Source organism: Enhydra lutris, unplaced genomic scaffold, assembly GCF_002288905.1.
Source record: "Enhydra lutris kenyoni isolate GAN:26980312 unplaced genomic scaffold, ASM228890v2 scaffoldscaffold68, whole genome shotgun sequence".
Classification (NCBI taxonomy): Eukaryota; Metazoa; Chordata; class Mammalia; order Carnivora; family Mustelidae; genus Enhydra; species Enhydra lutris.
Window position 1 is genome coordinate 10,086,291 of NW_019154152.1, and position 13,493 is coordinate 10,099,783.

At 35.7% G+C, this 13,493-nt stretch overlaps 2 protein-coding genes across 2 annotated transcripts; both read left to right on the forward strand.

Moving 5' to 3' along the window:
* Window positions 1-2,945: 2,945 nt before the first annotated feature.
* LOC111159328 (olfactory receptor 51F2-like) lies at window positions 2,946-3,890 on the forward strand. Its single transcript, XM_022521731.1, has one exon. It carries the CDS (start codon window positions 2,946-2,948, stop codon window positions 3,888-3,890), a length of 945 nt encoding a protein of 314 aa, XP_022377439.1.
* A 6,708-nt stretch (window positions 3,891-10,598) lies between these two features.
* Window positions 10,599-11,542, forward strand: LOC111159599 (olfactory receptor 51F2-like). The gene is given in 2 exon segments (XM_022522137.1): window positions 10,599-10,947; window positions 10,950-11,542. Coding segments are annotated over 2 exon segments (942 nt in total).
* The last annotated feature ends 1,951 nt before the right edge of the window (window positions 11,543-13,493 follow it).

Below are 13,493 nucleotides of genomic sequence, written 5' to 3' on the forward strand. Positions count from 1 at the left end.
CAGCCCAGGCCCGGGACATGGAAATGGAAGTGCCTCCCAGGTCAGCATGTTCAGAGGGTGCAGCAACTGTTTCCCCTCCATGTAGGTGGTTAACTTTGTAACATGCCACAGATGTTCCTAAGTTCAGAAAGATACAATAAAGGACTCCCTCAAATTGTTCTCTGTGAATGGATAAGTAAATTAATTAATTGAACCCATGACATTTTCAATCATGGGAATAGCATTTTGCCTTTCTAGAAAGATTGTGTTGTTATTCATCATTTTGACAGACCATCATGTGATGGTAACTGATTTTCCTCAGCAGCAGGATATAATTCCAGACCTTTCTTTATATGAAATGACTAGTAATCTAGAAAATAAGACTTTCAATTCTCCTTCCTGAAAGAATAGAGGTGTTTTACCTTCTTGATTATTCAAGTGCTATCATATATTTTGACTCAATTGATCTCCATGTTCCTTAGTTAGGAGTTAATCACCCTCCAGATATCTTTGATGTAGGCTATCAGTTTTAGCATTAGTACTTCTTTGGTCTGTTCCTTCTATCCTTTAGCTTTTTGGAAAATGTAATAGAAAGTTAGAAGAAACTGTCTCGGGTAATACTAGCTAGAGTTACTTTAAAAATGGAAGCCTATTTAAATCTTAGAAAATTCCGAGAGAAATACGCTGTATGAATTATGAACAGTTGTAGTACAAACAGAAATTAATAATCAACAAATGGAATGTGGAAGTACATTCAGATTTCTGGATCAGGCAACCTGATACATCAAGTCACCACAGATCTTCAGATCTACAAAGTTACTATCAAAATGAGGAAAACAGAACATATAAGTTGTGGGGGCTCTGAGGACTAATTCAGAAGCAATCATGTTGTGCTCGAGTTGACGCTGAGATATTTAAGCAGAAAAAAATCAGAATTAGATACATGGATCTAATATATAGGGGATTTAGCCTAGGATAAAGGAAAATATGCTAAATTAAGAAAATAAATGAATAGAAACATTGTTTATAGAATGCCTATGGAATTAAAAGAATGCAGAAATAGACATTTTGTTCATTGAAATAATCAAACTAGTTTTATCTATATCCATAAGTAAGTTATGAAATCAATTAGATCATAAAATTGTATTTAAATAGGCATAATAGAATTTATAGAATTTAATAGAAATTATCAGGGATGGCTTCTAAAGGAACAACGGATATCCTAGTTCTTTTTTTTTTTTAAGATTTATTTATTTATTTTAGAGAGAAAGAGAGAGCATGAATGTGGGGGGGTTAGAGGGAGAGAGAAACTCCATGCTGAGCCGAGAGCTGGATGCGGGCTTGATTGCACGACCCTGAGATCATGACCTGAGCTGAAACCAAGAGTTGGACATTTAACCAACTGAACCACCCAGGCACTCCACCATGGGTTAATTTAAATTATAACATCCAACGGATTAACTTAAATTATAGCCTCTGATAATATGTTTAAGAACTTACAATTTGCTAAAATTAAGTCTCATTAGTTTATTTACATATCATACAATACATATGTAATCTGGCATAAAATTGTTTGACTCTGAACCATAGAAACATTAAATAATTGGGAGATTTGCAAACATAGATATCTCTAACACATTTGCCTTATTTATTGATAGGGTATTATATTATTATTGAACTAGAATTATATCATTATTATTATCACTGAAAAGTGCAGTGTAGTTGTTAATAACACAGGTTCTAAAGTCTTATTTTCTCTGATTGCCAACATCAATTCTTTCATATTTTATGACCTTCAGCTATTAATCCAAACTTCTGAACTTCACCTTCTGCATCTGTAACAAATAAAAATACTTCTCCCTTAGATTTGTCCAAGGCTCAAATGAAGTAGGCTATGTAAAACACTTAGATAATTGTATGGAACATCTTCTTATTATTCACATAATATATATCCAAATAACTCTATAAGAAATCAAAAGTCAGATTAAAGACCAGGGCATACATGCTATAAAAGAAGATTATCATTTTTCTCATTGACATGGGCAGGTTCCATAATGGTAAACAAGGCAGTATTTTAGTTTACAAATTAAGAAGAGTATCAAGCTTCAGATCCCTGGAACTGAAGCATCTTCCCTCAGTTCCCATTAGTAAACATATGTCATGAGGCAGGATGAACTGGCATTATCTATGGTGTATTCTTAGGATACCCTGAAAAAAGATACTTCTCTGCTAAGTTAAAGTAAATTTTCACTTAGAATATGAGTTTAATAATTCTAAAATTGCAAGGCAAAATTATTTCCTGGGGTTTATTCCTACTCATCATTAGAGTATTTCAGGGAGGGCAAATAAAATAGAAATTAGCAGAAACATATTGAATATCTTCTATGAGGAAAGAATTATACTAAGCAAAGTTTAGCTGAAAATAAACTCTTATTCTCATGAGACCATATTAATAAGTATAAACTTATAGTCTAGCTGAAGGATAAAGAAAGTAACAAAAATATTAATGAGTCCAAATTAGTAAATGATAAATAAGAAAATTTACCTGAGTATGAAATTAAATTGAACTTAATTAAATATCTTATTTCAGTGATGAATCCCACAGACATAATATTGAGTGAAAGGAGCCAGATGCAAGGAGAACAAACTGCATGATTCTATTTATATCAAGATCAAGAACAGAAAAAGTCATTATGGTAACAGAAGTCAGAATAATGGTTACAATAGGAGAGGATATTGTTGAGGATGAGGCATTAGGAAGCCTTCTGGGTTACTGGTAATGTTCTATCAGTTATCCTGAAAGTAGTTATATGAGTGCATACAGATGCATTAAGCTGTACTCATTAAGCTGTATTCTAAAGTTTTGAGCAATTTACTAAATGTGTATTGAACTTTAAACGTAATTTTAAAATTCTAAACTTAAAAAATCAAGATTTGACAAGAGAATTCAGCTCCTGCAGATCATAATGCAAATTTTCCATAATTCTACTTTCCCTACTTTCCTCTTGACTGGGGTCCCTGGACTTGAATGGGCCCATGCCTGGATCTCAATCCCCTTCTGTTGCCTCTATTTAACTGCTCTTTCTGGGAATACCCTGATCCTGTTCGTGGTCTTCACTGAGCCAAGCCTCCATGAGCCCATGTACTATTTTCTTTCCATGCTGTCCACCACTGACATTGGCTTATGCATCTCTACACTGGTTACAATACTAGGAATATTCTGGCTCAATGCCCGGGAGATCAGCTTTAATGCCTGCTTATCACAAATGTTCTTCATTCACCTCTTCACTTTCATGGAATCTTCAGTGCTCTTGGCTATGGCTTTTGATCGTTTTGTGGCCATTTCCAACCCATTGAGATATGCCAACATTCTAACTCATGCAAGGATTGCACAGATTGGTTTGGCAGTCATTACCAGGGGGACTGTCATTCTGACACCACTGGTCTTGCTTCTCAAGCGTCTATCGTTCTGCCGAAGCCATGTGCTCCGTCATTCCTACTGCTTCCACCCTGACGTAATGAAGCTCTCGTGTTCAGACACAAAGATCAACAGTGCATTTGGACTAACTGCAATCATCTCTACTGCTGGAATGGACTCTATTTTTATCCTGCTTTCCTACGTCCTGATCATTCGCTCAGTTCTCAACATTGCATCCCCAGAGGAGAGAAAAAAGGCTTTCAGCACCTGCATTTCTCATATCACGGCTGTGGCCATATTCTACATCCCTTTAATCAGCCTGTCTTTTGTTCACAGATTTGGAAAACATTCTCCACCATATGTGCCCACACTGATTGCTAATATTTACTTGCTCATTCCCCCTGTGATGAATCCCATCATCTACAGTGTGAAAACAAAGCAGATTCAAAGAGCTGTGCTCAAACTTGTGTGTTCTAAGGGAACTCATATTTAACAATTACTGACCCATGAAGACCTATTTCAAAGTCAGTAAAATTTGATCATAAATTGGAGTTATAATCCATCCAATTTTAAAGTTGGGTGGAACTATGTGTCATATGACTCAAATGTCTCCACAATGTTGTTAGTCTTACCTAGGGCAATCTTACCTTTTCTACCACCAAAATACTAAGTCAGATTCTCAGTATCTCTCAGTTACCCTATCCCTATAGATGGCTAACTCACTTCCTATCTCTCTACTCTTCCTATCAAAACTACACATCATTCACTTTGAATTAATTTTCCAAATATCCAGCACAAATAAAATTTAATAAGAAATCAATAAGCATCTTTTCCATGTTTATTTCTCATACACCATTCCTATCTCTAACAAAGTCCCTTCCACCCTCCTCCCCTCCAGCAACCCTGTTTGTATCTCAAGAAACATCTGAACAATTTAAGTGCCATTTAATTCATTTTGTATGTGTAAGACATTTTCTTACAAATGACCCCCCCCCTTTTTTTTTTTTACTTATATTATCCAGCCGTTGATCAGCATTCTGACTTTCCAAACTACATAGGCAAAGGACTATTTTGGAACTTGAGATCACAGTCTCTGGAATTTATCCCAGTTTGCATATGGCCCAATTTGACTAAGAGTAATTAAAGCCATTTTTTTCATGAATGGTTTCACAAAACCAACTACTATACATAATTTAAAATTAAAATTTCCCAGGTGCCAAAGATAAGTTCACTGATTGTGACAAATGCACCACTTTGATCAGAGATGTTGATGATAGAGAAGGCTGTGCATAAGTTGGGGTGGGGTATACAGGAACTGTGTAATTTCCACTGAATTTTGTTGCTATGAACCTAAAACTGCTCTTGAAAACCCCAAATCTATGAAAGTGCTGATTCCTGAGCCCCATTCCCAAATATTTTATTTTACTAGTTCTAGGATGAGGCCTATGAATCTGAACTTATAACAAGATCCCAGGGTATGTCTAATATCCAGCCAGTTAGGGAAGCCACTGAACTAAACACAGTATAGCTTGTATCTCTCTGTTGTTTGTTTATTATCATCAACATAACATGTATTTGTTTTGATCTCCGTGGGAGAATGGTGGGGGTAGAGAAGAATCTTTAAATCTCTCTCTCTCGGGAAAAACTGGATCTAAAATACCAGAGTATATCAAATGATTTCAGTGGTCTCCTTCCCAAAGCAGGTATGAAAACTATATTCATACACTTTCCATGTTTTTTTCAATATTTATATTTTCCTGGCATATATTTCAATATTATTCAAGTTAAAAACAAAACCACTTTAGCAATTGCAGTGCATTAAACCACATTAAACCACAGCAAGCAGATTTAGGCATGCAGAGTGTTTTTGAAGCACAAAGGCAAAACAAGAAAATACAGTTGACCAGAAAGATCACTTAGGAATAGATTTTTCTAAGGGGCAAATGATTCTCCTGAGAATGGGTTTCTCATAGATACCCTCCACTCAGAGGAGAATGATACAGCAGATCCTTGTCTCATCCTCATCGTCTTCACTTGATGTAAGTACAGGGGCATCAGAAAGACAGTGGATGTGCACTAATGTTAGATTTATGTGGGCTCATCTTGCAATAAGAAATTTGGCTTTATTAGAGAAAGTATTTCTAAGATGCAACCATGCAAACATAAGATGCTGTGGAACTGCCTTTGATTTAAGAACTTACTACCGTAAGTATCCTAGTATTGTAGAGTTGTCAACAAAGCTTAGAAATAAAAAATAGAGATTCTTTCCAACGTACTGAATCTCAATTCTGAAAAAGTTCATAAACAGTAAAGTTCTGAAAATAAAAACATCCACTGCATGTATTCAATTTAAAATCCAGCTAGGATTCCTTAGATAAGATAAAATACCTAAAGTGTATTATCTATGGTACTAGAAATGGGGAGTCTGAATAGCCCCAACACTGAATCTGAGTCATCAACGTAGAATTCTGCCATAAAAAGAACAATATAGGGGTGTCTGGGTGGGTCAGTGGGTTAAAGCCTCTGCCTTCGGCTCAGGTCATGATCTCAGGATTCTGGGATCGAACCCCACATCAGGCTCTCTGCTTAGCAGCGAGCCTATTTCCTCCTCTCTCTCTGCCTGCCTCTCTGCCTACTTGTGATCTCTGCCTGTCAAATAAATAAATAAAATCTCTTAAAAAATTATAAAAAAAAGAATAATATAATTTCTTTAAGCAAAAACATGAAATATGAGATATCTAGGGTCAAATGCCCAAATCCCAATGCTGAATTTCAAAGAGATAAATAATTCATCCAAAAATAGAGAATTGTTATTGGTAAGGCATGAGATTTTAGTTCTTTTTGTTGTAGTGAGGATGATGCTGGCCCATTCAGAATAAGAGACTATAATATTCTTTTTTTATTATTATGTTCAGTTAGCCAGCATATAGCACGTCATAAGTTTTCGATGTAGTGTTACTATAATATTCTTAGAGATCAAGACACTCAAGCCAAACTGATAATGAAGAGATTCATTTGAAGTCAATTAACTTAGGTTAAATATGTCAGCAGTGGCTATGAAAATGTGCAGCCCTAACAGAAGTACCAATAGCTCAAATCCCTGACTCCAGGAGACATTATTTAACATACACAATTAATTTTACCAGTGGTCTTAATAATTTAGCATATAAGGAAATAATACCTTTCCATCTCTTCTCAACTGGCAAGGAAATAAGTTTTAAATAAACCAACAAAAATAAGGAAGTGAAAAATAAATCTATCAAATATCAAGTGTTTGAAACCCTAATACATATGCATTTATATGAGTATTTGTAGCCAAAGAACAATGATAATGCATGACTATTGTAGAAAAAAAAATCACATGAATACTTGACATTTTAGTTATTCACATACATATGCAGCATAAAAGTTTATTTTTTTAAAGATTTTATTTATTTATTTATTTGAGAGAGAGAGAGCATGAACAGAGGGGAGGGGGCAGAAGGAGAGAAAGCAGACTCTCCACTGATCAGGGAGGCTGATGAAGGACTGGATCCCAGGATCCTGGGATCATGACCTGAGCCAAAGGCAGATGCTTAACTGAATGACTGAGCCACCCAGATGCCCAAAAGTTTATTTTTTTAAAGTTACTCTACAAATTTCGCTACATCAAGAGGTATTGATATGCAGCACAGCAGAATTTTAACCAATTTTAAATTTACATAAATGGAATTCAAATCCTAGCTTTCCCATTGTATGAAAATATTGCAGTTTGTTTATCTCTCTAATTTTTACCTTTCTGGGATAAAAAATTAGAATCTTATACACAACATGATTTTCAAAATAATTAAGATATTCCACCTAAAACACAAAATTCATGTAAAGCTTGACACATTGTGGGATTTCATAAATGATCGCTACCTTTCCAAGAAGCTATATTATTATCTCCAATTTACCAATGAGGAAGATAGATAGATAGATGATAGATAGATAGATAGATAGATAGGGATTTATTATGAGGAATTGGTTCACACAATTATGAAGGATGGGAAGTTCCACAGGCTGCCATCTCTAAGCTGGAGATCCAGGAAAGCCACTGCTGTAGTACCAGTCCAAGTATGAAGGCCTGAAAACTAGGAGAACTGATGGTGTAAGTCCAAGCCCAGGGGCAGAAGACTCACGTCCCAGCTCAGCAGTCAGGCAGAGTGAGAAAGAACTCTTCATTCCTCTGCTTGGTTCTATTCAGGCCCTCAACTAACTGAATGGGGCCCACGCACAGTGGGGAGGGTAATCTGCTTTATTCAGATTACTACTGACTCAAATGCTAATCCCTTCACAAACATATCCAGAAATAACATTTGATGTGGCTCAGTCAAGTTGACACATAAAACTGTCACACATACAGACACCTAAATCCATTTCATGCCAACTCTACTTAGAATTCAGGTCTCAATCTAGACATCATTATTTACTGGAAACCATTCCTTATCCCTCACAATGAGCTTGCTGTTTTCTTTATGTGCTCTCATAGCATTCTAGATTTATTCTTTACATTATGTAATTCCATGTTACTTGTCTGTGTCTCTTGTTAACTAAAAATTTTCAGGGTCGTAGACATCATTGTGCTTAACATTTAATTTCCTGTTTCTGATCCACAGTAGATGTGCAGTACATATTTTCCTAATGACTGAGTGCATTTTCAGTATTTATGCTTAAAGTGACAGTTTTGACATGTAGTACTGGAAGCTCAACTCCTCTTCTGTTTCTGGATCATTCCATGCGTTAAAGCACTTCTTAGAGCTTTATAAGTTCCCTTCTTCTGGCTCTAGGTTTGCCTTCTCTTTGGCACATAGATCAAATGTAGTTCTTCTCAAATGTAGTTAACATTTCAACCATTTGACACAACCATGTGTTTGTTCTTAGTTTTCTCTTCTCCTTGTTGATTCTAAACTTTATCATTTCCAACTCTTCTTTTTTTCTTTATAAATCCATCCCTTCAATTCAGCTTGATAAGAATAAGACTAATAAAATTAAGCAGTTGCTTTTATCACAAGAAGACCATGTAATAAAATTAATGTCATTCTATGAAAGAAATTAAAATATCTCTCAGCTACATTCCAATTTAAAAATTCCAGGATTCTACATTACTCTAAAATGTTATAAATTAAAGCCAATGTCCTATGCTGTTTTAGAAGAGACTTTGAAAACCAAAACAGTATGTTTTCTTGAACTCTACTGCTGCTACTGTCCTGTCAATGGACACTGGTTTTAAATACTAACTTTCTTGAGTATTTATTTTATTTAAATTAAATCTACTTAAATTTGTATTGATGATTCTAGACATAAGAGCATTTTTTTCTAATAATTCCACTATCCGTCTATATATTTAAAAAACCTTTAAACTCATCTTTGAGAATTACCTGATACACAGGGATTTTTATTTTTATTTTTGCATATTTATTTTTGAATGATGCCAGAAAACTGAAAAATTTATTTCATTCCACCTAATACACTTTTCAGTCAAATAATAATGGAATTAATCATCTTATAATCAACATAGTAACTATTCCATAACGACCACAGTACACAATTGAAATTCCTCCATAATCTCTCAAATACTTAAAGATATTAAGTAGTACCCACAACCTTGTTTCTATAGTTTTTTTAAACTGCAACTACACAGAATAAGAAAAAAATAATGGAGATTATCTAATTTAGTCATCCTTAATATCAACTTTCATTGACAAGACCAAGGACATGTGCCTTTTGTGAATGAACCCAAACTGAGCAGCCTCAGATATAAGGTATGTTGGCATCTCAGTAGCCTGTGAGAGCAGGACTAAAGCTGAGACTAGACAGAAATAGTAGCTAGAGATTTAAAAATAAGTAGTCAACAATAAAACAGGTAGTCACAAGAGGTATCACAAATTAATATTTGGAGCTGGAGTGTTTCAATAACTAAGAAGGTAAAATTGTGTATGTATAACACAACTGCAGGAGCATATTCTCCAAATCAAGTGGTTGGAGACATAGTGGCTCCAAATTCCATGGAAGACCAATGAGATTCCAGCCAATGACTAGAACTATGAGGAAAGTAACCAGTCTTTGAGAAGCCAAAGAGAAGACAGTTTGGGGCATTCAGAGCACTACCATATTGGCTTAGTGAACATCCCAGAAAGACTTTCCAGTATATTATGGGGACTAGATCATAAAAGAGTTAAGACAACATAGGGAAAGAAGAAAGGAAGAAGAAGAAAAGTTACCCATGACCGCATCTACCTAATAATAAGTCTCATTTCAGATGATACCTAATGGTGGAGCTGAAAGCTCAAATGTGTATTTACTTTGATGGCAATGATTGCAGCAACACTAGCCTGCAGATGGAAGTATCTAATATCTGGCCTCTGTACACACAGTTCACTCTTAGCCTAGAAGTTTAATACAGTTGTCTCTGAAAGGGACTAACTGCTGAAAACAATGCTAAGGAAAATCTTCTGTAACAATTATGTGTCAACACTACAATGATAACAGATAAGAAAATAAAAAATCAATACTGGAAATGTAACCCCAGACTAGAAACAACCTTAGCAAAAAGGATAAGATCCACTGACCAAGAAATAATGAATAGGCTATTTTGACCTGATGTCTCAAATTATTTCCTGAAAAGATTACATGTCTTTAAAGTGTATGATAAAGTTCCATGATAACGCACTAGTATCAACACAAATACTAAAAAATATGTATAGTCTTTATTAAATAATAAATCTTACTTTTAAAAATTACTATTACTTTGAGATATCCATTAAATTCTTGACATTTTCAGATTATCTTGTTACAATTCTCTATGTAGGAAGTACAGGGAGGAGGGGAAAGAAAATGCATTGGATTAAAGTGGAAGATGACAAAAAATACTGCTGAGATTTTAAAAAAAAGAATACCCTATTCTCTTTTGTGAACTAGGAAATATGAATCATGGAGGGAAGTTCAATACAGGGAAGAAAGAAAGATAAAGAAAGAAAAAGAAAGAAAGAAAGAAAGAAAGAGAGAGAGAGAGAGAAAGAAAGAAGGAAGGAAGGAAGGAAGGAAGGAAGGAAGGAAGAAAGAAAGAAAGAAATTTTAACTGAGAAGCAAAAAGAAAGGATAAAGTTCAAGAATAATCTCTAATTTTCATTTCTCCCTCTAGGATATTTTATTTTAAAAGAATTATTCCTCCAAAGTAATCATGTCGTCTTTTCCTAACATCACTTCCACTTCTCTGACCTTTTTTCTGACGGGAGTTCCAGGACTTGAAGCTGCCCACACCTGGATCTCCAGCCCCTTCTGCTGTCTTTACATGACTGCCCTCTCTGGGAACGGTATAATCCTGTTTGTCATCATCACTGAGTCAAGTTTCCATGAACCTATGTACTATTTCCTCTCTATGCTCTCAACCACTGACTTGGGCTTGTGTATTTCAACACTGGTCACTACACTGGGCATATTCTGGTTCAGTACAAGACAGATTAGTTTCCATGCCTGTGTTGCCCAGACATTCTTCATTCAACTCTTTACTGTTGTGGAGTCTTCAGTGCTCTTGCCTTTGATCGCTTCATTGCCATTTGCAACCCACTGAGATATGCTGCCATCCTGACTGATTCCAGAATTGTCAAAGTGTGGTTTGCCATCCTTATGAGGGGGATAGTGATCCTAATGCCTCTGGTCCTGCTTCTTAAACGTTTATCCTTCTGCCAAAACTATGTGCTTCATCATTCTTATTGTTTCCATCCTGATATAATCCAACTGTCATGTTCTGACAATAAGATCAACAGTGTTTTAGGACTTACTGCCCTTATAGTTACTGCAGGAGTGGACTCCATCTTTATTCTTCTCTCCTACACTCTGATTATTAAGACCATCCTAAGCATTGCTTCCCCAGAGGAGCGGCATAAAGCCTTCAGCACTTGTATCTCCCACATAGGTGCTGTTGCCATCTTCTACATTCCTCTCATTAGCTTGTGCTTTATCCATAGGTTTGGGAAAAAGGCACCTCCTTATGTACACACTCTTATGGCCAATGTGTATTTGCTTATTCCACCAGTGATGAATCCCATTATTTATAGTGTGAAGACCAAGCAGATCCGTAGGGCCATTAAAAAAGTCCTTTTTGCCAAAGAATCTGAGCTCTGACTCTAATATCTCTCTAGTAAAATCTACTCCTTAGTAATCACTTCCAAGACCTAACTTTAATCAACATACTTTCATCTATCAGTGGCCTGAAACCAAAAAAACTAGGTAGCTGGGTAGGAGATGCAGTTTGACAGAAATTTACTTTTTATTTTCAATAGAACTATTACTAATCTACTCTTTAGATGTAAGCAATAAAATATACTAATATAATGGGTACTATATATCATGATATAAAATTTGGAAAGCATGAGTGACAATGGCTAAAATGAACACTTTGCCCATTAGACCAAGCCTCCAAAATCATGCTTAAAACAGTAACTCATATCTTTCTGTCTCATTTTGTTTTCTTAAAATATACATAATAACTATTAAGTTTTGTTTAATCATCAATTAAACCCTGATCTCTATTATTCTTACATACATTTTGATCACCATTGGTTCATTCTTTCATTTTTATCTACTATTGTTAGACACTGCACAATATGATAGGATGGCAGAGACAAACAAGAAGATATTGTCATAATAGTGAACTATGTAGATAAGAAAGCAACCAATCAAAATCTGATATACTATGTGATATGTTACAACATATAGATATAAGCAAAAGGATTAATAGAATTTATAAGAACAACATTTAGTCTAACCTGGGATGATCAGAAAATCATCACAACGTATTGTTTAAACTATAAAGTTAAGAACTGGAGAGGTCAACTTTCAGAATGGTAGCATGAGAGATTTGTGGACACTCTCCCTTAGGGAAACAAGCATAAACAGTAAAAATTTATATAGACATGGGCATAAACATTTAAGTTCTCTGAAAATTGCCCTAGGTTCATACAGCAAAAGAAAAACCACTATTTAAGAAAATCTATTAAATAACTGTAAGAATAGTAGGAGTCTGGGCCACCTGGCTGGTTTAATTTAGTGTCCAACTCTTGACCTCAGGTCAGGTCTGAACTCGTGCTGGGTGTGGAGCATACTTTTAAAAAAAATTAATTAATTAAAAAAAAAGAATAATGGGAGTCTGTGGCACTTGAATCAGAGCAAACATTCACCCTTCCCTTCCTCCACGGTGCAGTTTATTGACAGCTCCACTCAATAGGTGTAGGTGTAGGTGTAGCCAAGATAGGTGTAGCCAAGAACACAGGGCTTTGTTCCCTAGCCCCCTCTCCACCCTCATCCCCCACCAGCTCTTAGCATAAGGCTATGATATCTTCCAGAAAGGGTAAATGACCATATTCTTCATTCTTCCCACTTCAGCTCATGTTGTGGAAGCTAAATTCCAGGTGAGTACAATCAAGAGGTCAGTGGCTGTTTTCATGCACCCAGCATTACTCATATGGCAGAAGCTCTATTCCAGGCATGGCAGTCAGAGAATACTGGGGCTTCAATCAGCCTTTCCTTACCTCTATCATAAGGAACCAGACTCAAGATAATAGAGGCAAGCTGAAAAGGCATATGCTATCCCACCATTCTATGCAGGTAAATCAGGGGATTAACTCCAAGAGAAGTGGGTTCTAAGGGAATTATATTACAAATCAATAATAAAAATTTGGAAGTTCACAAATATTAGCAAATTAAACAATATACTCCTAATCAGTGGGTCAAAAAAGAAATCACAAAAGTGGGGTGCATGGGTGCCTCAGTCATTAAGTGACTGCCTTAGGCTCAGGTCATGACCCCAGAGTCCTGGGATTAAGCCTCACATCGGGCTCCCTGCTTGGCAGGAAGCCTGCTTCTTCCACCCCCATCCCCCCAGCTTGTGTTCCCTCTCTCACTGTGTCTCTCTCTGTCAAATAAATAAAATCTTAAAAAAAAAAGAAATCACAGAAGGAATTAGTAAATACATTAAGATGAATGAAAATAAAGACACAATATACCAAAATTATGAGGTGAAGCTAAAGAATGCTTAGAGGAAAATTTATAGCCATAATGCCTATATTGAAAAAGA

Coding starts and splice junctions, on each gene's coding strand:
- LOC111159328 (XM_022521731.1), top strand. CDS start 2,946: ATGCAAATTTTCCATAATTCTACTTTCCCTACTTTCCTCTTGACTGGG.